The following is a 26948-nucleotide window of genomic DNA, read 5'->3' on the forward strand; positions in this document are numbered from 1 at the left end:
ATCTCAGTTCTAGTTATTACTTCTTATGATTAGAAGTGACTGCTATGCTGTAAGTATTTTATCTCTGAAATAAAATAAAAAGTAACATGAACCAAGTTACAGGTTTACTTTTTTCTAAGTCTTTATATTTCTACATTATAATTTTACTGTACATATATATTGGATTCCCCTCCTCCACATAAAATTCAAATAGTAATATAGTAAAGGATAATCAATAAGAATATTTAACAGGTTTGATGGCTTTTTGCCTTTTAGGACAAAGACATGCTGGTCCACGCTAATTTCTAAGCCAAAAGTGTCCTAACCTTTGGATAGAGAGTTGGCAATTTGTAGAGCTTAATTATAGTTTAGATCATTATTCAGACTCAACATTAAAAAATATTGATAATATGAATTCATAAGTATGCATCAACAATCTCATCTTTTTATTGAAAATAGTTTGTTAGTTGTAATGAAACAAAAATAATGCCTTGATGAATGTAAATTTAAGGTCCCAAACTCTTATTAAAGCAAATTATACAGTTCATTCATGACATCTATACTAAATATTCTTTAATACTAAGAAGGATTATGTACATCTATTGAAGGAAACTACACACTCTTATGTCTGAGCTGTTCTTATCAGTTAAGAAATATACTCTTTATTGAAAAATGCATGTATTTGAAGTTTTGACCTAACATAGTGGATTAAAGCTTAGACAATATTTACTTCGCTGCACTTTGATTCAGAAAGGGCCATATGTGAGGATATGATCCTAACCAACTTTATCATGCTTCTATAATGGTTTCTCAGTAAAAAGATTTATATTAAACACACTGAGATATAAAATACTTACAAAATAAGTGGCAACCTTATAGCTACCCATTGGTAAAATCTGTAGTTAATATTTTGGATAAATAACTCAAGTCAGCAGCAAAGTGGTTAAACATTTGTGATTTGATTTTATCGCGGCTTGGAATGTGGTTGGAGTGTCCCACTTCTAACAACTGTTTGCTAAGTTAAGGCTTCAGTGTTTACACAGTGTTGAATGAAGCAGCCTGGTCACCAGATGTGAGCTCTTCCCCAGACTGTCGTTTTTCAGTCAGATCACTGTCCTCATGGTCCCTGTTCCAACCTTCTTCCTCAGGACTTCGACCAGCCTTTCTAACCTATATTGGGGGTGGGGCAGGGTAAGATAGGGAGAAAAAGAAAATAAAAAGCGCAATTATTGTCAAGAATGTTCTGGCTGAAAAAGGACTGCATTTGCTGTGACCAACAGTCTTTGTAGTCACATTAAGACAAGGTATTACTGCCACAGAGTGCCAAATGTTTGAGGTTAAAGAAACAGCAACACCACAAACTTTAACCCAGATCCCTGGATTATGTCAGTGTTACATGCCACATGAAGAATATAAAATGTTCATTTCAGTACATTTACCGTTTTGTATTAAGGTTGTGAATGAATCATTTACTGTAATGACTGGATGGCGTATTAATCGCAGAAAAGTTTCGAATTGGTTTTTACCTAAAAGAAGTACATTTTTCAACACAGAAATACCAGCAATATTACACCTGTTAACTTAGTTAAATAAGGGACACATTGGTTGGTATACTTTACAACTCTCATACGCTACATTCTTTTCTTTTTCACAGAGTCAGTTGAAGATAATCGAGCCAGGCAGTAAATGACTAGGTGAGAAAAATTTCGTGTCCCATGAAATATATGTAATGATGGCAATAATTTAAATATATGTAATGATTTGATACTAATAAAACCAGACTTCCTGTTCTATAAGTATCTATTTTTGAGTATTATAAATAAGCTAGGAATGACTTATATGGGCTTTTTATTCAAAGAAAATTGATTTTTCTTAGCTGATTAAAAACCCACCAATAAAACTGAAAATAGAGTCAAAAGTTCAGAAGTAACTTCTGCAGTGTTTTAGGCTATTCCATCGGTGGGAGATCACATTCATGTGGATCAGTGAGAGTTTTGTTTGACAAAAGATGATGGAATCAGACAATTAATTAGTTTTCTTCTTATATTTTCTTTACCCAAAGCATAAAACCTCAAACAAAAATCTTGCTTGATGTTACATACAAAGAAATCTTCCTTATAAGTGAAAATCATGCCCAGCAGTTTTCATATACACAGTCTTCCCCCATCAAAGGCTGGTACGCGACACAGTCTAGCCTGCTCCACAGTGTGCCTCATTTGTATGGATCCATGCATGAGAATCCTCTGCAAATAAACACAGCACAGGGCTAGACACTAAAGGAATGAGGGTATTCTTAGTGCTACACATGCCAGTTGAGATGATTTGGAAGTTTCAGTAAAAAGTGAGCAAATCAACTGCATAACACTGAAAACTAATTTAAGCTTGCTGGATGATTCCATACGTATTCAAATTTTTGTTAAGAAAAACAAGGAATATGAAACAGAATAATTCAGTGTATTTAAAATCTTTGCTTTAAGAAAGATAGTAGCAATACACAAAAGGAAATTTTTCCTTAGATTTACTACTACAGATTTCTTGATTATAAATTATACATAAGTATTATACATGTACATCTACTACAGCAGTCTAGTGGTTTTATAAATACCTGAGCTAGAGGATTCCTGGAAAATTCACTGCATTCACAGATTAGTCTGTAATTAGCTAGACTTTCTCTAGTGACAAAAACTAGTGCTGTCTTACATATTCTGAGTATTATGATTCATGGGCTGGGCATGGTGGCTCACGTCTATGATCCTAGCACCCTGTGAGGCTGAGGCAGGTGGACTGCCTGAGCTCAGGAGTTTGAGACCAGCCTGAGCAAAGTGAGACCCCCATCCCTACAAAAAATTAAAAACAAAAGACAAAAACCAAAAAAAATACCCTGACATTGTTGTAGGCATTTTTAGTCCCAGCTACTCAAAAGGCTGAGACTAGAGGATTGCTTGAACACACGAGTTTGAAGTTGCTGTGAACAAGGATGCCACAGCCCTCTACCCAGGGTAACAGAGTGAGACTTTGTCTCAAAAAACAGAAATTATGATTCATGGAACTACATGGACCCTTTAAGACAAAGTTTCATTAACTTGAATTGTAGGGGAAGAAAAATGTTAGTATGAATTACAGAACTACACTATGAAATTCTAAATTTATTGTTAAAATCTGTTAGTAAGTTGAAATAATTGTTAAAAATAGAAATAGAAATCTACTCCTAATAGAAATCTATTCCCAATAGAAATCTAGACAGGCTATTAATAATATTTCTCTGAATAGGCCGTTAAAAGCTGGAATATATGCTTTCCAGTTGGTTAAATACATCCCTCTCCCATAATATCACTTAAACTACTAACTAGTACAAAAAAATTTCCTCATAAAAGTAAAGCTTTACTTTGTATTATTATTGGTACAAATTCAGAATCAGTGGAATCCCAAATTACTGGATGAATGTGTTGTGCTTCTTTTGGCTTCTCTTTTACAGATTGGTTCATTTTACTTTTGTTTCCTTTCTATAGATAGGACATCTTTCCATTTAGATGTCTTAAACTTTGCTATGGTAAGAGATCAGGAGGAAATACTTAAATATCATGTTTTGCAATGTCACCACTACATTTCAACAATTACTACATTCTTAGTTTATCCAGGTTGAATGAATCATGAAAATTCGATCTCAGAAATGAGAAAAATGTCACTTCCTTAGTTCTATAAAACCTTCCTAACTTCTGAAACACAATGAAGCACCTATTCCTTCCTGTAAGGAATGGAATACACCTGCCAAGCATGCATGGTGCCAAGAGGAAGGGAGATGTGTGGGTCTGGCGAAGCACCTTGCAGGATTTGCCTGCAGGCTATTTTTTACTGTCCAAATCAATGATATCCTTTAAAAAATTATGTAGCTCACTAAAATAGGCTCCAGTTGCTTTACATATTACTCAGCGACGTCTTCTCAAGGGCTTCATGAAATAGAATAAGGGCTAGAGTGAGAATTGGAATTTATCCATTTGAAATATGAAGTAACTGACATGTAAATAAGTAAAATTATACATGTATAAGGTTGTGAGACAAGGCAGTGACACACTTGGGTCTGGTTTCCTTGTTTTCAGTTCAGAGCTATTTCCACAAACTTACAGATTTTAGATTACGGGTTAATGGATTGTTTATCTTTATCTATCATTAAATTTTTTTTCTCTAGTTCTTCAGTCAAATTGGGAAAGTATTTGTGGTGTATTTCATCTGCTATTTTAGTAATAACAGATTATAAGGAAGTAAATTCATGTTATTGTACACAATCAGGAAATAGTTATAATTTGTTACTTGCTATAATACAGTTTTTATTTAAACTTGAAATATGTTTATATCTATATTTTAGATAGAAATCCTATTTTTTTTAATTAACATTTTTAAATTTTCTATGTAATTATACCTTGTCTTTTCTCAATCATGGCAGAAGGGTGAAATTTTTTTTTTCTTTTACTACTATGACTATTATATATTTTATCCTCTTTTCTTTATGCTTTTCCTACTTTCTTCAAGAGATGTTATCTGCTCCCTTGATGCCATTGAAACATTCATGATTTCCAAATCCAGACTCTCTTCCCCAAATTCTCTTTTGAATTTCAGACTCAGGTATCCAACTGCTTTTAAGACACTATCTCTTCCTTACACATCGTGGGCACAGGACACTAAGCATATCTAAAACAAAACTTAACATTTTATATACCCTTTCAGTATTTCCTATCTTGATTAATGCTGCCATTCATTCATTCAATTATTGACTCAATGTGTAAGCTGAAAAAATTTAGACAAACTTGGTACACTGTGTTTTCTTCACTTCAGCTTGGACCTCTGAAAACTTGGTGATGAAACTACCAATATAGACAGTGGGGAGCAATAAAGGGTCCTACCTCATCTAATAACATTATTTGAATTTTAGAAAGAGCACACTGGCAAGAATGTCGAGATGAGATTGGAGGCAGACTAGACTATAGATAAGAAGACCAGACAGCTCCTTATTAAAAAAAAAAAACCCTACTGAGCACCAACAATGTGAGTGTACCTATTGCCACTGAACTACACACTTAAAAATGGTTAATGCTAGCACTTTAGGAGGCTGAGTAGGGAGGATCACTTGAGGCCAGGAGTTTGAGACCAGCCTGGGCAACAAAGTAAGACCCTGCCTCTCTAAAAAAAAAAAAAATAGTCAGGCATGGTGGTACACACCTGTAGCCCCAGGTACTCAGAAAGCTGAGGCAGGAGGATTGCTTGAGCCTAGGAGTTCAATGTTGCAGTGAGCTATGCAGTGAGCTATGGTTGTGCCACTATACTGCAGCCTAGGTGAAAGAATGAGATCCCATCTCTCAAAAAAAACAAACAAAACAAAACAAAAAAACACAACAAAAACTGGCCAGGAGTGGTGACTCATGCCTATAATCCTAGAACTTTGAGGGGCTCAGGTGGGAGGACTGCTTGAGAGTTTCACCCTTCTGCCATGATTGAGAAAAGAGTTTGAGCCCAGCCTGAGCAAAAGTGAGACCTAGTTTCTACAAAAAAAGAGTAGAAAAATTAGCCAGCATGGTGGTCACCTCTGTAGCCCCAGCTACTAGGGAGGCTGAGGCAGAAGGATCATTTGACAGGCGTTTGAGGTTGCTATGAGTGACAATGAGTCATAGCTGCTGCACTCCAGCCTAGGTGACAAAGTGAGACCTGTCTCAAAAGAAAAAAATTAAATAAAAATACAATTAAAAATGGTTAAAATGATAAAAGTTGGTTCGGCACCTGTAGTTCAGTGGTTGGGGCTCCAGCCACATACACCAGGGCTGGCACATTCGAGCCTGGCCCAGGCCTCCTAAACAACGACAACCACAACCAAAAAATAGCCAGGTGTTGCGGTAGGCGCCTGTAGTTCCAGCTACTTAGAAGGATGAAGCAAGAGAATCACTTAAGCTCAGGAGTTTGAGGTTGCTGTGAGCTGTGATGCCATAGCACTCTTCTGAGGGTGACGTAGTGAGACTCTGCCTCAAAAAAAAAAAAAAAAAGTTGTGTTACCAATATTTTATCACCACAAAAAAATTGTAATAAGAATTGAAGGCCCAAATTAGATAGAGCTGCAGCAATGCAGAAGAAAGAAGAGGATAGATTTGAAAGATATTTAGGACATTGGATCAAAAGGACTTAGTGACTATTGAAGGCAGAATGGGGTCAGGGCTGTTGGGCAAGAAGGCTGATTCCCAGGCATCTGGTCTTGGTGACAAGGTGGATGGTGATGCCCTGAGACATATACCCCGTATATTATAGGTGTATAATAGGAGGGAGAGTTTTTCTGGTTCCCCGTTAGTATTTTCCTACTTTCTGCATCTATGTAAAAGCTCTTCCTCTTTTGGGGTTTATTATCATACATTTTTATCATGCTCTATCCAGCATTTTCAACCTTTTTTTTTTCTTTTTTATCTCACAGCACACTTGAATCTATAGTTAAATTTCCATGGCACATTTAAATTATGTTGATATAAAAAAGGTTAAAAGGGGCAGTGCCTGTGGCTCAAAGGAGTAGGGCACCAGCCCCATATGCCTGAGGTGGAAGGTTCAAACCCAGCCCTGGCCGAAAAAAAAAAGGGTTATACTTACTATGTTTTGAATGTCTTTTGAAAATAATTTAATTAATGATTTTTAAAAATCTTCGGGGCACACACTTAAGATCCTCTCCTGGCACACGGGTTGAAAATCACTGCTCTATCCTCTTCTTCACTGATTTCTACTAATCTCTTGATCAATATCATTCATTTAACGTGAGTTTCAGGCATCTGATTCAGTGTCTTCCTCTCTGTCCTAACTACATTCATGCTATGAAACTTCAATATCTATGTCAATAATCTTGTCTTATTCATTTGCTGCCTGGGCAGTAATGATCTTTATCTCTTCTCACTTCAGCTTCTTCCTCTGGATCTTGTTATCACTCAGTACTTCTAGATCTGAAATCCTGAGATAAAAGTTGCCTCTGACAATAACCACAGTCTTATTCCAATTGCTCTTATTTTTTAGCCTCAGCACAAATCAAGACATCCAGTCCCTTGCTCCTCTCATTTCCCTCCCCCCCACCTCTAGGCTAATAGTCCTTTATAGACTTGCTTGTTTCTCTGACCAGTCTGGATTCTAAGTTTAATCGCTTTTCTCCCAGACACTCAGTCTCCTTATACCCCGTATTTCTCAGGTCACTGCCCTAGAAGTCAAAAATGAAATTACTTCTATAGTTTACTTTCCCCTATCTACCTGCAAAGTGTAGAGCTCATGGGGGAAAAGTTACATTATTATTATGCAGAGTGTCTTCTACAAAATTATGGTGTTTAGCTATAGTAGAGTCATCAATACCACCTAGCAATTCTTTTACATATCCCTGGTCACCTACCTTTACTTGCCCTATTAAACCTTCTCTTCGAGACTTTTTTGCATCCTATGCTTTTAGCAGAAAACTGCTTCCTCCTCCATGGGGAAAACTGAATCTAGCAGGCATTTGTTCTGTCAATTCCTTCCACCACACCTACAAAATTATTCACAGGTGTGTTCTTCCCTCTTCTTTTCCTTTAGTCTCCAAGGAAAAGTCATATTTTCAAGGATAATCCTATAAATTATGCTTATGATCCCATCCTCAGAGGCCCTAAAAAGCAATCATCTTCTTTATATTTTAGTATCTTTCTATAGTCTCCTTTTCCATAGTCCACAAACATAATACGTGTCTTCCACTTTTAAAAACACTCCCTCAGCCATATATCCCCCTGTAACTATAATTTTCTTTACTTTCTAGCCATGCTTGTACAAAACAGCACAAAACTTAGATTTATCATTCAGATTAAACAGAACATTAAAAAAATTAGCACATATATATTCAACTGTGCTTAGGTTAAACATATGACATTCCTTTTCAAAGTCACTAACATCCAAAGTAGACGAGGCACTGAAAAGTACCTTATATTTTAAATGTAGACTAATATTTACTATCTTTTATGTAACCTTGACAAATTTCATCAATCATATCAGTTAATATTTATTTAGATTATTAATAAACAAAAATTATGTACATAACAATCAAAATATGCAAAACTTTGCATTCTTTACTTAGTTTCACTCCATTTAAAAATTAGGACACAGAGAAGCATTAAAACTGTATTTCCTTCTTCATAGTCTCTCTAAGCTAATTTCATTTCAAGTTTTGGATTTTAAAATAATAACTTTGGTATAATTTTGCCCAGGGCTTAATAAAGACTTTGTAGGTTCGATGTCTAGATTGTCCTTGGATTCCAATTAGTCTATGGCAGCACTAGTGCAGAGGATGATATTATTAGGCAAGTACTTAACAGAAGATAATGGAGTTATTTTGCTTAAGCCTCTAACTTAACATTAGAAGATGATTTTAGATAATAGAATAAATTAAGATCAACTGACAACTTTATTGGGCTCTTTCACTATCAGAAGATATTTAAATTGTATGTAAGAGTCTCAAGAAGACTCAATAACAATCCCATGAGGCTCCATGAGGAGAGGGACAATGTATATTTTGTTCATCACTATATACTTGGTAACTAGCTCAAGCAGTCTCAAAAATGAATAAGATATTGTTTATCAACAAATATCACATACACATAAAGTGTAATTACATTCTTTAGAACATAGTTGAATTCTTAATTCTAAAGTAATAGAAATTTACATGATGACCCCCACACATAAAAGTACATTTCAAGAATAAAAGAAAATCAATTACTTGATAGGAAGATTTGTAGCAAATTTTTTATTTAGTCACTGGCCTTTGCAGAAGAACATTAAATGATACAGTAGTTATCTGAAAAGAATAGAAATTTCCCACTTTAAATGGAAGAAGCTTGGGGGCTTGATGAGGAAGATGTTAGATAAAATTTCACGCTAAGCGAGCACTAAGTTAAGCTTAGCCTTTTTGTATCAGTAGGAATTTAGCTAATGTGGTAACAATGAATTACTGATTATAAAACTCAGCATCTCCAGCTCTTCTTTTTGACTTCACAATTTATCAGGAGAATAAAAGAGCATAAAAAAGAATGAAGTTGCCATGGATGTGGACTGCTTATGTATCATCTATGGGAGAATCAAGAGAGTCAAAAATAAGCAGACATGTAACAGAATCCAGGAAAAACCAAACTGATAACAAGGCCAACCTTGGCATTTTAACTACTCCATTAAAAACTCTTTTGATTTCTAAGAAACAGGGTATTTCAGTAGTATCTTTTTAAAAAGGATATAGATAAGTGAGAAAGTCCCTTTTTTCTTATTCCAGTGTTTGTGTTTTTCCTCCTGCTCCCCAGCTTCTACGAAAACCCACATGACATTTGCTTAAGATACATCTGAAGGCACAGAGAAGACCCTTGTATCTTTTACCTAAAATGGACTGTTTATTAATTGTATCATTGTCTTATTGAAAACATCAAAGTTTCACTATTATTAGATTATCTTTTGTTAAAAATTAAGAATGGTAAGTTATTTCCTTCTTATATATGGTTTTAAAAACTGCTCGATTATATTGTCCTCAAGGTTTTCTTATGGAGAATTGATCCTTGGTTTCAATAAATGGAAAGTTATTGTATATAGTAGAACCTCCATAGCTGACCACTTCCTTAAGTTGACCTAATTTTCACAGATCCGACATGCACCACATGTACTCAGTAGAAGACTGACCTCTATTCTATATATTGACCACCTCTGTAAGTTGTATCTTGACCACCTGAACCGTGACACACAATATAAATTTACCCTCTAATCTTGACTAGATGAGTCTACACCAAGGGGTAGAAAGTATGGGCTTTACCCCTTAGTTGCATTATTTTTTTCTTTAATATAGGTTCTTTTTCCATTTTTTATTATTACATGTTGGATTAGGCCTAATGTCCTATTGTTTCTCACATGTTGTGGAAAATTTTTTTCGAAGTTAAAGACTTGTCTGAATTGTAGGTACATCCTACAGTTACTGAAAAATTTTATAGTTAATTGAGACATGATGTCCCAAAGGACAGAACACAAAGAGCTGACGATGAATGAAAAATGTTGATCTTCTACATTTTCTGGAAAGTAGAAGCCAGATGGCAGAACATTTTGATGTCAGCAAGAGCACAGCAACATCCAAAAACATAAACATGAGTGTTTGGAAAGATATGTTAAGAAAAGCAGAGACCAGCGGCGCCTGTGGCTCAGTGAGCAGGGCGCTGGCCCCATATGCCGAGGGTGGCGGGTTCAAACCCAGCCCCGGCCAAACTGCAACAAAAAAATAGCCGGGCGTTGTGGGGGGTGCCTGTAGTCCCAGCTACTCGGGAGGCTGAGGCAGGAGAATCGCCTAAACCCAGGAGTTGGAGGTTGCTGTGAGCTGTGTGATGCCACGACACTCTACCGAGGGCAGTAAAGTGAAACTCTGTTTCTACAAAAAAAAAAAAAAAAAAGAAAAGCAGAGACCTACAGTGGAACAGGAGGAAAACTTGCCGTGATGAAGTCAGTGAAGTCATATTAAGCTGGTTCAAACAAATAAAAGCAGTTAACACCTGAATCTCTGGGCTGATGATCTAACCAGCTGATCAAAAATTGCACAGGAATCGGGGTGGCAGAGTTCCAAGCATCAAGTGATTTAAACTGTGGCATAAGATCTCCGAGAAAAGTTTTGTGTGGTGAATCCAATGAAGTTCCAGTAGAAGTTGTGGAAGAGTTCATCGAAAAGATCCCAGACTTCACCAGAGGCTTCAAAGATAATGACATCTTTAACGCTGATGTGTGTGATCTCTTCTTCAAGGTGGTGCCCGACAGGAGCCTGGTCACAAAGAGTGACAAATACAGAATGTTTCACAGTTTTGCTTTGAGCTAGCTCAACCAAAGAGAATCTAAAGTCCCTGGTGACTGGTAAATTGGCAAAGTCCTGTGCATTCAAGAACCTGAAGCTGGAAGAGCTCCCTTGAGTATCAAACAAATGCACCCACATAACCAGTGCCCTATTTGAGTGGGTAAGTATATCAACTGAGAAATGAAGAAGAAATGGTCTATTCTACTGATACTAGACAACTGTCCTGGCCACCCACAAGTGAATCATCTCACAAACATGACACTGAAATGTCTGTCTCCAAACATGACCTCAAAAATCCAACTTCTTGACCAAGGCCTCATCAAAACATTGAAAATGCACTCTCAAGCCTAGCTCCTGCAGTAGGTCATTACCAAAACACAAGGCTGTGTTCCCTCTGGAAGCAGTCACATCTGCTGCTTCAGTTAATGCTCTGGCTGCTGTCCTCTGGATCAGTTCTACTTGGAATAAAGTTCAGTCAGAAATGATATAGAAACTTCCAAGAATTGGATGTGTCACAACCCAAGAGCACAATATTTTGTCCCCATCAGTCAGCCCATCTCCAATGGCGGAACTCAAAAGAGCAGATTTTAAAGGTTTTGCTGCAATGATGATGATGTGGCAACCTGTTTTGAATCTGACCCAGAAGCAATTTTCCAAGTGATATTGAAACTCAAGTATAAACCAGTGTAAAAGTTCATGAAGCAGCTGATGAAATGAAGAAGCAAGTGAGAATGACATAGAAATGGCAAAGACTCCAAAAGAAGAGGATGCCCAGCATCTGATAACGCAGTTCAAGTTATTTTCTGGGTAAAAGTGCCCAGGTATGTTGAGTGGTGTGGCCAGTATAGAAGAGTGCTTTCTACACTTACATTTGTAATAAGAATAAGAAATAGACCAAGATTGACTCTTGTTTCAGAAAGAATGATTAAACCATGAAAAAAGTGAATGTATTGATTTTGTATGACACTATATGTATGATTTTACTGTTTTGAATATGTATGATTTTGTATGATATTCTCTAATAAAAGCTGTACAAGAAAGTAAAATGTATGTCTGGTATCAGTACAGCAGGCCTAGTTCTTTATGTTGACCATCTCCCTGTGTGTTGACCAGTTTGGTACAGTCCCTTGGGTGGTCAACTTACTGTCAATTTTACTATATAACAAATAGAAATTTAAAGTATAATTTTATTCATGATATTATTGGACATTTAGGAAATTATCTTTTTTATTTTTTATTTATTTTTTGAGAAAGGATCTCACTTTGTCACCTAGGCTAGAGTATAGTGTTATCATCATAGCTTACTACAACCTCAAACTGTTGGGCTCAAGTGATCCTCCCGCCTCAGCCTCTTGACTAGCAGGGACTAAGAGGCATGCACCAGCATGCCTGGCTAATTTTTCAATTTTTTGTAGAGCTAGGGGCTTGCTCTTGTTCAGGGTGGTCTTGAAATCCTGACTGCAAACAATCCTTCCCCCTCAGCCTCCAGAGTACTAGGATTATAGACGTGAGCCACCAATCCTCGCCTCTTTGGTTCTTTCTGGCAGTTTAAAAGGGCATGTTATTAGACTTAAATATTTTACACAGTCCTGAATTCTTTATATAAATGAGATACATATTTCTCAAATATCAAAATTTTGGTAAGTAATATAGCGATAAAAAAGCAAATTGGCTCTGGAATTTTTATGATACATATTCATCATGGAATATACTTTATTTAATTTGAATTGCCATCACAACAATATATAAAAGGTAAAATGTTATAAAGGCCTATTTCACATAAGAATAATATTACAGGTTTATATTTTCATTTATCTCAAAAAATAGCATGTATTTCAAACATATACACTGTTTTGTATTTTATAGAAAAGGAATTCTATGTGCCTAGAAAAGCTGAATTGCATTTTTTCTGAATCCTGATTTTTATATGCCACTTGTAAATGTAATTTTCATTCTTTAATATCCATTCACTTCACAGTTAATACTTTTCAAGCACCATAGATAACTTGAAATTAAATCACACACATCTTCCTTTCATGCGTTAAAGTGTTAGTATTAAGGATTAATGGGCTTTATTCTTGGGGCCCAGATTATTCTTTGATAGTAAATTAACAGCATGGAAATACCCTCTTTCTTTTCTTTTTTTTTTTTCTGTTTTTTGGCCAGGGCTGGGTTTCAACCTGCCACCTCCGGCATATGGGGCTGGCACCCTACTCCTTTGAGCTACAGGAGCAGCTCGAGAGGACACTATTTATAAACTGCATCAGGTACTGAGTTACAATCATCTTATGTGAATTGTACTTACGTTCAAATTTATTTACAATGGTGATTTATTCACAGAGATGGATTTTCCCACATTTTTATACTTACAGTATTTGTACTATTAAATATATACATATAATAGATCTTTATATTTTAGAAATGACCTTAAAAATGATAGCAAAGGTAATAAATAAGGCTTTATATATTTATAATTGTTATGATTTACAAAGTCCTGGAGAATGCTCTGTAAGGCCAATGAAAATGACTTTTTTTCAAAGTGCAGCCTTGACATCTTAATTGATGCAGTGATTCCCACACGTGTGTGAAGAGAGTAACCTCAAGCCCGTTTCCTAATAGAACACTCAAGGATTTTCAAAAACTATACAAAGCATGACACGCACAAATTACAATTTATTATTTCTCCTTGGATTAGTTTAGATTTGGGCAATATACAGTGTCTACCTCACCTGTACGTGTTTTGTTACCTAAATTTGGTAGAAATACGTCTTTTGAGTAAATCACCCAGACCACCTTAATGAAGTTACTGCAAATCTTTGTTAACAGCCCATCCTTAGCCTGTGCCTTTTCAAACAAAATAATTAGTAGAATTCTTTCTTCACACTACTCTCAGCTGCTTATACCTGAACTTTTAAATATTCATATGCCAGCCTGGTTCAGATAATTCTTCCCAATTTGAACAGCATCACCTCAGACACTGATCTGCTGTTTGCCTGGTAGAGGAGTTACATATTGAAGGATGACACCTCAAAGTGCAGCCTTGACATCTGGCCTATCTTTGAATGGCTTGGGATACAGCTCTTAAGAATAATCTTTATCATTCAGAATAACTTTGGACATTCTGACTTTTAGCACCTAACTCCACAGAAAGAGTTTAATTATTTGGGAAATGGGGTTATATATCTAAATTGCTATCATTCCAAAGAAATTCTCATGGGTATTTCTATTATTCCCAGAGAAGAATCCTTAGAAGCCCTTTCCTTCTTTTGCTGTTCAGGTTCTCGAAGCCAATTTTGATGAGTTTTATATCTGCCACCTGGCAGTACTTTTCTCAAACTCAACTTAATATTTTTTCTCATAAATTTGTAAGTTAGGGTTACACAGAAAGAAAATGAAATTCGTTCTTAGCATTCAACTAAAGACATTCTATTAATGGCACTGTGTTGCCACTATCTCTTAGGCAGAAAATCTTAAAATAGTGACTTCTTTACCCTTCGTATCTCTTCGTCATCAAATCATATTTTCCCTACAGCAGTCCAGTGTGAATCCCTTCCCCCCATTCGCATTGCTACAGCCTGCACAGCGCAGCATTTGTCTCTCTTCTTACGCTGTATTATCATGCTTGCTTCTTTGCTGGTACTCTCACCTCTATGCAAACCTGCTTCAGTTTAACTTCCAATGCTAAGTGAGGGATTTACATTCCTAAAATGCTATTTTTATGGAATAATCACTACTGCTTTAATAACTCTACAATGGTTTCTTATTTCCTATTGAATGAAATCTAAATGCCTCTGCATACTTTTGAAGGCTCTTGCAGGCATCTTCAAACTTTTTTAACAGGGGGCCAATTCACTGTCCCTCAGACTGTTGGAGGGCCGGACTATAGTTTAAAAAAACAAACTATGAACAAATTCCTATGCACACTGCACATATCTTATTTTGAAGTAAAAAACAAAACGGGAACACAGACAATTCACACCGCCGCATGTGGCCCACGGGCCGTAGTTTGAGGACCCCTGCTCTTGACAATTCAGCCTAACCTTGCCCACCTGATGTCATCCCCAGGTGTCTCTGCTCCAGCCAGGATGATGTCCGCATGTCTTCTCTCATAGATTCTGTCCCCCACCGTGCCGCTGCATCTCTGCTGTTTCTCTCCTCTACATTATCCTCTTTCTCTCCTCTCTACCTACTCATATCCCACCACCCTACAAGGCCAAGTTCCACCTGTATTACCTGCACTGAACAACTAGCAGATTATTCAGTACTATTTTATTCTATGAAATAATAGTTGGTGAAAAGCATATTAATACATTAATAGCATGGAGCATTATACACATTACAAGATACTAGAGACTCTTTAACTTAACAATTCCAGGAACTTGTGCCCTCTCTAAATGTTTAGCTATGTGGGTGATTACTCCAGCAGTATCTGGAAATTACTAAATACCAATGTTATAAACTTCTCGTGGGTAAAGAAGGTATGGAACACTTTTAATGTATTCCATCAAATTTAATATGGTGCTAAGTACACAAAACTATTTTTTGGATGAATTTTTTTCTCTAAATCTTGTGACACAGGAACGATGAAAATCAATTGAATTCATTGCTTTTCTTTTCCCTACAACAGACCACACTTTCCGGGAAAACCTAACATGTATATCTTTCAAAAAATGACAAAAATTTAAATTTCATACAAGAAGCTGTCAGACTAACAAGAAATTTTTGTATTAACATTCATAATGAAATGGCGAGGAGTTAAGGTGTTGTCAACCATAAAGTTGAAAAAATTAATCTTATTCATAATTGTCTTTTTTTTTTTTTGCCGGGGCTGGGTTTGAACCCACCACCTCCAGCATATGGGGCCGGCGCCCTACTCCTCTGAGCCATAGGTGTCACCTTTTTTTTTATTTGAGACAGAGCCTCAGGCTGTCACCCTGGGTAGAGTGCTGTGGCATCACAGCTCACAGCAACCTCCAACTCCTGGGCTCAAGCGATTCACCTGCCTCTGCTTCCCAAGTAGCTGGGACTATAGGTGCCCGCCACAACACCCATCTATTTTTTGGTTGCAGCCGTCATTGTTGTGTGGCGGGCCGGGCTGGATTCGAACCCACCAGCTCAGGCGTATGTGGCTGATGCCTTAGCTGCTTGAGCCACAGATGGCAAGATAAGGCCAGGAGCAATGGCTCATACCTGTAATCCTAGCATCCTGGGAGGCTGAGGACAGAGGATCACTTGAGGTCAGGAGTTCAAGACCAGCTTTGTACAAAAACATTCTGTAAAAACACCAAGTAGCTTAGCTATATTTTAAATTATTTTCTAAAATTAGGGTGTACTGCTTTAGTAATCTGCAAAATATATATATGATGAATAAAGTAAAAATGTTCTAAACGTTTGGTCTATCAAAAACATAGTTAATATTTCTCACGATTAAGGTGAACACATGTGTGTAACTACTAAAGAGAACGAGAGGGTATTCCAAAAATAAAAGTAAACTTTTTTCTCTTCCCATTCTCCTCTATTTCTTGCTGAACTCTCCTTTGGTTTGGAGATCTGATAAGCCTGACAGAGACAATGAGGCCTAAAAGTTACATGTGGCTCTGTGACAATAAAGTTTATTTCATGTTCACATTATGCAGATTATGGAATTTTACTTCTTAATAATAGCTAGAAATTTCCCAGAAAGGTAAATTGAGGGGACATAATGTATACAAAGATGGAAGAACTACTTATTGTATTGTCTACATCATAAATCAACCCCTTGCAATTTCTTAAGTATTTACAATATTTTAAAAATTATTTTAATTTCAATCGAAAGAGACAGATTTTCTTATACAGACAAGGCTATATCAGGTGATTTCCTTTCATACCCCACTCCCAAATGAAGCTGAGCTAGCATCTGAAGGTTTAAAGCTCTCATTGTGTTGTGATCCTGTTTGTTCTATCCTTGAAGGATATTTGCTTTGGAAGAGAAGATTTATGGCTGAAGAACTATGACTAAACAGCTTATTTGCTAAGGTAAACAAATCTGAACTGGTATTAGACTATGAAGACTATTACCTACTGGACTTTTAATTAATAAAAACAAGTCTTTGTTTAAAAGAAAAAAGTGCACAAAGACCAAGTTTATGAATAGTTCTAATGCGTTTTTCCAGGTAGATAATCATAAATAATAATAATAACCTCAAATAAGGAACGTAAGGAAGGCAACTTTCTCGATTATCATAAAAATACCACAATTTAACAAATAAACATTGCACTGTAAAAAGGAAGAAAAAAACTTCCGTTTTAAAAAAAGAAAAATTGTAAACAGTAAAAACTTTATATCACATATAATAAAAAGCTAATTTATTTCCTATTCAAAGAGTTCTTATAAATCACGAAAAATCAATTAAAGTCCAATACAAAAAATAGGAAAAGGTCATAAGTAAGCAGTTCACATAAAAAGAAAAATATATTCAAAAATGCTTAACCCAATTCCTAAGGAAATGCAAACTAATAGGAGATATAATTTTTTATCTCTTAGATTGGAAGGTTAACCATTTATTAAATACTAGGGAATTCTTAGGGATATGAAAATTCTCATAGATTATTAGATATTGATGTAACTTTTTTTTTTGAGACAGAGCCTCAAGCTGTTGCCCTGTGTAGAGTATGTGGCATCACAGCTCACAGCAACTTCCAACTCCTGAGCTTAAGTGATTCTCCTGCCTCAGCCTCCCAAGTAGCTGGGAATACAGGTGCCACCACAATGCCCGGCTATTTTTAGGTTGTAGTTGTCATTGTTGTTTGGCAGGCCTAGGTTGGATTCGAATCCTCCAGCTCTGGTGTATGTGGCTGGCACCTCAGTCACTTGAGCTACAGGCACCGAGCCGATGCAACTTTTTAAAAGAACAACTTGGCAATTTTATCAAAATTAGAAAAGCACACATTTCTTCATTTATTGAACCTTAAAATGCTCATTTCTAAAGATTTATCCTGGTTGAAGAACTATGACTAAATAGTTTATTTGCTATGGTAAACAAATCTGAACTGGTATTAGACTATGAAAACTATTACCTACTGGACTTTTAATTGATGAAAACTAATCTTTGTTTAAAAGAAAAAAGTGCACAAAGATAATTAATATCAAAAACACTATATAAAAATATGTTTAAGGAAGGCTGATCACTTACAGCATTGTTTGTAACAGCAAATTAAAAAGCAATTCTTTTCACACAGAACTTGCATGCACTCTATTCTATAAAAGATACAAAACAATATTGTTTCCAATTTTTATTTATTTATTTTTTATTGAGGGTACAAAGAATTGAGTTACAATGTTTGCATCTGTTAGGAAAAGTCCTTCTTATAATTGTGTCCTGCTCCCAAGAGGTGTGCTATCCACTGTAGCCTTGTGCCCATTAAGTGGGAGCACACCCATCCCCCTCCCACCTCCTCTCTCCCAGCTCTCACCATCGTCTGCTCCCCACCTTGAATGGATTTGTAGGTATGTATTAGATCATATACTGGCTTCATATTAGAATTGAGTACATTGGATCCTTGCTTCTCCATTCTTGTGATACTTTACTAAGAAGAATGTGCTCCAACTCCATTCAGTTTAATACAAAAGATGTAAAGTTCCCATCTTTTTAATGGCTAAATAGTATTCCATGGTACACATATACGACAGCTTGTTAATCCATTCCTGGGGTGAGGAGCATTTAGGCTGTTTCCACATTTTGGCAATTGTAAATTGAGCTGCCAAACAATCTAGTGCAAATGTTCTTATGATAATGGCATTTTTTCTTCTTCTGGGTAGATGCCTAGTAATGGGATTCTAGGATCAAATGAGAGGTCTAATTTGAGTTCTTTGAGGATTTTCCATACTTCCTTCCAAAAAGGTTGTATTAGTTTGCAGTCCCTCCAGCAGTATGAAAGTATTCCCTTCTCTCCACATCCACATCAGCATCTGCAGCTTCGAGACTTTGTGATGTGGGCCATTCTCACTGGGGTTAGGTGGTATCTTGGGGTGGTTTTGATTTGCATTTCTTTGATGGTCAGGGACGGTGATAGCCATTTGTCTGTCTTCATTAGAGAAGGTTCTGTTCGTATCTCTTGCCCAGTAGTACATGGGACTGTTTGCTCTTTGTTAATTTGAGCTCTCTGTAGATTCTACTTATCACCCTTTTGTCAGATTCATACCGTGAAAATATTTTGTCCCATTTGTAACAATGCAGAAGCTTTTCAGCTTAATTAAGTTCCATTTTTTGTTGTTGTTGTGATTACTATTAAGTCTTTGTCATCAAATCTTTCCCAGTCTAACATCAAGAGATTTTCCCACATTTTCTTCTAAGATTTTTATTGTTTCACGTCTCTGATTTAAATTGTTATCCACCTTGAGTCAATTTTTCTAAGTGGTGAAAAGTGTAGGTCCAGTCTCAGTCTTTTACATGTGGTTATCCAGTTTTCCCAGCACCATTTGTTGGACAGGGATTCCTTTCCCCACTGTATGCTTCTGTTTGGTTATCAAAGATCAGATGGCAACTAGAGACTGGTTTCATCTCTTGGTTTTCTATTGTTTCATATGTCTGTCTCCATTTTTGTGCCAATACCATGCTGTTTTAATTACTGTGCACTTGTAATATAGCCTGAAGCTGGATAGAGCGATGCCTCCAGCTTTGTTTTTATTACTAAGAATAGCCTTGGCTATACAGGTTTTTTTTTCTGGTTCCATACAAAATGAAGTACTATCTTTTACAGTTCTTCAAAGTATGATGTTGGTATTTTAATGGAAATTGTATTGAATATGTAGACTGGATTGGGTAGAATAGAACATTTTAACAATATTGATTCTTCCCCGACAAGAGCATAGTATGTTCTTCCATTTGCTAATGTCTTCTGCCATTTCTTTTCTTAGGGTTTCATAATTCTCTTTGTAAAGATCCTTCACCTCTTTTGCAGGTATATTCCTAAGTATTTCATTTTCTTTGAAGCTACTGTGAAGGAAGTTGTGTCCTTGATTTGCTTCTCAACTAGGCTGTTACTAGCATTTACAAAGGCTACTGATTTGTGGACACTGGATTTATACCTGTGACATTACTGTATTTCCTGATCACTTCCAAAAGTTTTGTAATTGAGTCTCTAGGGCTTTCTAAGTATAAGATCATGTCATCAGCGAAGAGCAAGAGTTTGACCCCCTGCCTCCATTTGGATGCCCTTCATATCTTTCTCTTGCCTGACTGCATTGGCTAGAACTTCCAGCACAATGTTGAATAACAGTGGGGACAGTGGACATCCTTCTCTAGTTCCAATTCTAAGTAGAAAAGCTTTAAGTTTTACTCCATTCAGTATGATGTTAGTTGTGGGTTTGTCATAGATGGTTATAATTAGCTTAAGAAATGTTTCCCCATACCGATTTTCCTAAGTGTTCTTGTTAGAAAAGGATGCTGAATTTTGTCAAATGCTTCTTCTGCATCTATTGAGAGTATCATATGGTCTTTGTTTTTGCTTCTATTGATATGGTCAATAACATTAATGGATTTGCATATGTTAAATGGATGCAGCCTACTTGATCGTGATGTATATATTTTTTAATGTGTAGCTGCAATCTATTAGCTAAGATTTTGTTGAGTATTTTTGCATTGGTAGTCATTAGTGAAATTGGTCTGTAGTTCTCCCTTTTAGTTGGGTCCTTTCCTGGTTTTGGAATCAAGGTGATGTTTGCTTCATAGAACGTTAGGGAAGTTTCCTTCCTTCTCAATATTTTGGAATAGGTTCTGCAGTGTAGGTACAAGCACATCTTTGCAGATATGATAGAATTCTAATGTGAAGCCATCTGGTCCCAGGCTTTTTTTTGTTGGAAGCTTTAGTATTGTTTCTGCAATCTCAGTGCTTGATACTGGTCAATTCAAGAGACCTATTTCTTCCTGGTTAAGTCAAAGGACATGGCATAATTCCAGGTATTGGTCCATTTTCTCCCCATTATCATATTTCTAGGCATAAGTTCTTGGTAGTAGTCAGCAAGAATCTTTTGTATTTCTGTGATATCAGTTTTTATTTCCCCCTTTCATTTCTGGTTGAGGCTATTAAAGATTTTACTTTTCTATTTCTGGTTAATCTGGCCAGTGGTTTATTAATTAATTTATCATTTAGAAGAACCAACTTTTTGTTTCATTAATTTCCTGAATGATTATTTTGTTTTCAATTTCATTTATTTCCAATTTAATTTTGGTTATTTCTTTTCTTCTGTTAGTTTGGGGTTCAACTGCTCTTTTTTTTCCATTTCTCTATGCTCTCTTTCTGTTTTTCAGACATAGGCATCTAATGTAATAAATTTCCCTCTTAGGACTGCTTTTGCAGTGTACCACAGGTTTTGATAACTTATGTCTTCATTGTGGTTATGCTCATGGAAGTTAATGATTTCCTATTTTATCTCTTCCTTGACCCAGGTGTCATTCAGCATAAGGTTATTTAGTTTCTGTGCCTTTGTGTGGGGCTGAAAATTTTTGTTGGAGTTGAGTTCCACCTTTATTGCCTTGTGGTCTGAGATATAAAGTATAATTTCAATTCTATTTTTTTTTTTTAGAGACAGAGTCTCATTCTGTCACCCTTGGTAGAGTGCCGTGGTGTCACAGCTCACAGCAACCTCCAGCTCTTGGGCTCAGGCAATTCTCTTGCCTCAGCTTCCCAAACAACTGGGACTACAGGTGCCTGCCACAATGCCTGGCTTTTTTTTGTTGCGGTTTGGCTGGGGCTGGGTTCAAACCCGCCACCCTCAGTATATGGGACTGGCGCCCTACTCACTGAGCCACAGGTGCTGCCCAATTTCAATTCTTTTGATTTTGTTGAAGTTCGATTTGTGTCCCAAGATCTATTTTGGAGAATGTTCACAGATTGATGAGCAGAACGTATATTCCTTAGCTTTGGGATGGTGAGTTCTATATAGGTCTATTAAGCACTCAAAGTAATTTTTAATATTTAAATTATATTTTTATAATATTTTCTATTGGGTATACATTAATAATCAGTGCTTGTATTTTTGAAAGTCACCTAAGAAAGATGACAGTTTTGAAGAGAATGTAATTTCAAAGTTAATTTTTTTAAAGCACTACCAAAATACACATATTTGTCTTTCTTGGACACATCAGTGTAAATTACATTCATGAATAGGCAAAATGCTTCACTTAAAATGGTGATTATGTTCTGCAAATTGTAAAGGAAGAATTTATGAAGAAAAGTCAAAACCATCTCCAGTTGGGTTTCAATGAGAACTTGAGGGTCTACAATAGTTTTAAGTGTGTTTGTATTTAGTCCTTTCTTTTAGTGGTCCATCTCTCAAGAACTAGCTGGAGCCTGTAAAAAAAAGAGGACATCTTTTCCAGGGAAAATTACAAACCTGTCTTTCAAAAAAGCCTTTAATGTGTACATTTGATACTTTCTTTTTGCTTAACTTATTCCAAAGCAAAGTATAAACATGAGTTATGGTTTGAAATTATATATTTATCTGTTTCAATTATATCCATCATATATTTTAATGTGAAGCAAGTTCATTATTAGCAGAAAATACACAAGCAAAGAAGAGTTCTAAGACAAAATAATTGACACATATGTATGAATAAGATAGTTTTGAAACCTAAACTGATTCTTAGCAAAGTGGTTCAATGAAACTTTCAGATAAAAATGATCTGTTCTATTAGAAGGAAAAATATAGTAACTAACTAGTGTTCTAAGGTCATGCCTGGTATTGCAGACATCAAATACACCAGACAATGTTACCTAGATTCCTCATATAGCCTGATGGTAATTTTATCAGAAGATAAAAGTAGGTTATCTTCTTTTCACTAGAAATTTTTACAATAAATATAAGTAATATAAATCCCAAGGATTTTCTTAAATGGATCTATTAACAATTCTGAAGGATTATCTATTATAAATCTAAGGCCTTTCTTGAGAAACTAAGATATCAGGAAGGATATGCATCTGGATATTTCCCATACTACTCAAATTCAACCTGTTATAAATGTTGCTCCATTGCAACTCTGTTCTTTCTCTGGTTTTCCCAATCTCCATAAATGGTATTCCCATCCATCAGATTGCTAAAGACAAATTATCTTGGAGCTCTCCTTGATATTTTGCATCTTTCCAGGAAGTCTACTGCCCGAATAGATCTCAAGTCTCACTACTTCCCTACATCTCCAATGGCACCCTCAACCAAGTCATCACGATTCATCAGTTCTATTACTCCCTAACGAGTCCATCTACTTCTACTCTTCTCCTGTTCCAATTACCTTCCACATACGAGCAGTTGGTGCTAACCTTTTAAAAATGTATATCAAAACATGTCCCTTGATTAAAATCCATCAATAACTTCTAGGCCTTGTAAGATAAAGGTAAAAAATATAAATTAAAAGATGAAAACTGAACCAAACGTTAAATGGTTCTGTAACAGTGGTTCTCAATCTTCCTAATGCTGCGACCCTTTAATACAGTTCATCATGTTGTGGTGACCCCCATTAAATTATTTTCATTGCTAATTCATAACTGTATTTTTGCTACTTTTATGAATCATAATATAAATATTTGACATGCAGGATGTATTTTCATTGTTACAAAGAGGTCGTGACCCACAGGTTGAGAACCACTATTCTGTAAGCCCTGGCTCTACTTTATCCTCCTTTTTGCTACAAATGGCCCTCACACTGTTGCTAAGATCTTCCTTCAGTTTCTCCAACATGCCACTCTTTCCTTTGGCTTCTATGTGGAAATCTTTTCCCACTTCCTACTTTATACTTCTGGTCCAAGCTTAGAAAAAAAGCCTCTTCCCCTACCACACATCAAAACTGGATCTCCCGATAGCTCTTAGCAATTTTTATGCATCACATTAAACATCGTTTCTAGTTATATGCTTATTTGTATGAATATTTAAATACTCGTCTCTCCTGAGAGATATTTTACTTCATTGAGTTAAGTTTGAGTTTGTTCTCTAGTGCCTAACACAATTCCTGGCACACAGTAGGTATTTAAAAAATATGTTGAATAAAAACATAAATAAAATTGACCAGTTTTCTACCATTATAATTATGAATAAGAAAATGCTTAAATCTTTCCTCTTTCATCTATTAAGAATTTTTCTCTATAACATTTTTGTACTTAGAATAAAATAAATTTATTTTTGAGATCTGGAAAAATCTAATATTTATATTTGGCAGAGCTATTATAACGCATACATTTACTTTCTCAATTAATCCACCTACAATAATTTGTGTTTAAATTTTCAATTTACAATAACAAAATGGAACACCTAGATCAACCAATTACAAATATTATAAAAACAACCACCTTCTAGCAGGTAATGGGGATATTTCTGAAAGTGATCAAAAATCTATCAGAAAAATGGTATCAAACCTAAGTTTTTTCATGGAAGTAAAGACTCATTAAAGAATTAGACAGCCAGATAGGTTAACTATTTAGGACCTGGTCAAATTCTAATGAGTAATAAAACTTCATTAAGCAGGAATTATTTTAAAATAAGTAAGACAACATGACTGCTAAAGTGACTCTTTGATGCATTCCCATCATTCCCTTCTAAAGACATTTACTTAATGTAAGTTTATCACACTTAAATTGTTACTTAAATGATATTTAGAAGTTTTTAATGTACCTCCATGACACAGAAAGTGTACAAAAAAAATATGAATTCAACTTACCATGGACAAAAATTTTACAGGTTTTTGTTTTGCCCCCTAAATAAGAAATATGATTCATATCTATTAATCTGCCACTAACATGTAGCTATCCAGAATAACTACTTAAAAACATATTCCTAGGATACATGCACTTTTTTATTTATTTATTTTTTTTGAGACAAGAGTCTCACTATGTTGACCTCAATAGAGTACTGTGGCATCATAGCTCACAGCAACCTCGAACTTTTGGGTCCCAGCAACAAGGTCTCTTGCCTCAGCCTCCCAAGCAGCTGGGACTACAGTTGCCCACCCCAATGCCTGGCCATTTTTCTGTTGCAGTTGTCATTGTTGCTTAGCTGGCCTGGGCTGGGTTCGAACCCGCCAGCCTCGGTATATGTGGCTGGCGCCGTAACCACTGTGCTACGGGTGCCAAGCTGGATATATGCACTTTTATTGTTTACCATTCACAGGAAATGAATTATTATTCAGAAAATATGAGCAATACTACAACCAATTTAAACTACAGAATAAATGATGTACTCCATGAAAGTCAAATGTTTTCAGAGTCAAAATAATCACAACATACCTTTTTAATACCTTTTGGACTCATGTCTTCTCTTACAGTTTGCTTGTAAATGCTTCACAGAGATGGGAGTTTGTACATTACAATAAGGTTTTATTGATTTACAAGTTATAGAATATAATAACCATGCTCAGAAACTGGAACGGCTAGCTCTGAGGCTCATACCATATAACAGTAAACTGTAGAATATTTGAGTGCAAAATCAGAAGTTCGGCATAGGACAGATAAATGGTGTAAATTGGACTAGCAAAGACTAATATTTAGCAACACCACAGATACAAACAAATTAGGTTTTTGAGTTGTACATTATGTCCATGATGAAAAAATATTTACTTAGTATTTCAGTTATAAAATTATTCCATAATAAACCATTTTGAAATGTTTTCTTATTTGAAGATGTATACAGAAAAATTTAACATTTATTTAATATGATATAACAACATTTTCCAGCAAATAATTTTTTTCTTTCTTTCAATAACTTACATCCTAATTTAACTAATGCAGGTAATTTACTTGACTTTCATACATGTATTTGTTTTTTATTATTATTATGTAATAAAATATTTTAAAATATTATTGAGTATTTTTAAACATAAAATGTTTTAAAAGTGATAAGAGTAAAAACATTGAGCAGAACTATATGATGAAATCAGCTAAAGCATTATTTTTTAATTCTGTAACTTAAAAAATTTGTAGGAGTTCATGTAGCCTAAGGTGGCAGTAATGTTCTCTGTTCTGAGTTTTTTCTTTTTTAGAGACAGTCTTCCTCTGCTTCTGGGGGAAGAAAAAGTGCAGCAGCAGCATCATAGCTCACAGCAACCTCAAACTTCTGAGCAATCCTCCTGCCTCAGCCTCCTGAGTAGATGGGACTACAGAGGCACACCATATGCCTAGCTAATTTTTCTGTTTTTAATACAGAGTGGTTTCACTCTTGCTCAGGCTGGTCTTGAACACCTGAGCTCAAGTGATCCTTCTACCTTGGCCTCCCAAAGGGGCAGGATCACAGGTATGAGCCACCACTTCAATACCTATGTTTTGAGTTCTATTTTTGAAGACAAATTACAAAATTATTGTTAATGATTTTTGCCTTTTAAAATAGGCTAGCTTAAGGATTTTTGAGAGTATATGAATGAGCAAAGTGAAGCGTAAGCAAAGACCAGCAGAGCGTGCTCCTCACTCAATTCGCTGAGGGAGTTGATGAATATTCGTTGGACATAGGTGGCCAACATGTTGTTTCTGAGCATAATTTCTGTTTCTTTCACAGTTATAAACTGTTTAATTTCCATCCCTATGGACCACTGAATATTTAGAGAAAGTAGAAAGTACACTGATGTTGAAATACAAATAAACGAGGGGCATAACACAAAATCCATTAATTCACCTCAATATTCTCTTCACTAAGATGGTGAATTGTGTTCACTTGATTATACTACACACATTGCTTATTAAATAGCCGTTACTTAAAAAACAGAGTTAAAGAGAGAAAATATTGAAATAATAATATTCAATTTGGTTTTTTATATATTGGAATTAAGACCAAAACTCCCATAATGTGCTATTTGCAGAAATATTCCAGCAAATGGAGGCTGAAAAATCTCTATTATTTCATTTTAAAAGCAAAATGTTAAGAATTCTAAATATCATCTCATAAGCAGTTATTTAATGTCATAATGTTACTAAATTTTAATCTTCTTTCTTATTTATATTCCGGCCCTAAACCAAACTTAATATACCATTGTAAAATTTAACAAATCATGCTTTTTCTTACATAGCTGAAGTCAAACATTATATAATGTTCCATATTATGAATATTAAAAGTTGTGTTTAAATAAAATTAACAAAACAATCAATGTAAATTAATTTCTTTTATCTCATAACAATGCAA

At 35.6% G+C, this 26948-nt stretch overlaps 1 protein-coding gene across 1 annotated transcript in view; it reads right to left on the reverse strand.

The window, feature by feature from the left end:
• Positions 1 to 406: 406 nt before the first annotated feature.
• The window catches only part of MIPOL1 (mirror-image polydactyly 1), a 312908-nt gene continuing 286366 nt past the window's right edge, over positions 407 to 26948 (reverse strand). The window contains exon 13 of the mRNA XM_053595277.1: positions 407 to 1149. Within this exon, the coding sequence (XP_053451252.1) occupies positions 1083 to 1149 (67 nt within the window). The 3' untranslated portion in view covers positions 407 to 1082. The remainder of the gene's footprint in view (positions 1150 to 26948) is intronic.

Source organism: Nycticebus coucang, chromosome 6 (assembly GCF_027406575.1).
Source record: "Nycticebus coucang isolate mNycCou1 chromosome 6, mNycCou1.pri, whole genome shotgun sequence".
Lineage (NCBI taxonomy): Eukaryota > Metazoa > Chordata > Mammalia > Primates > Lorisidae > Nycticebus > Nycticebus coucang.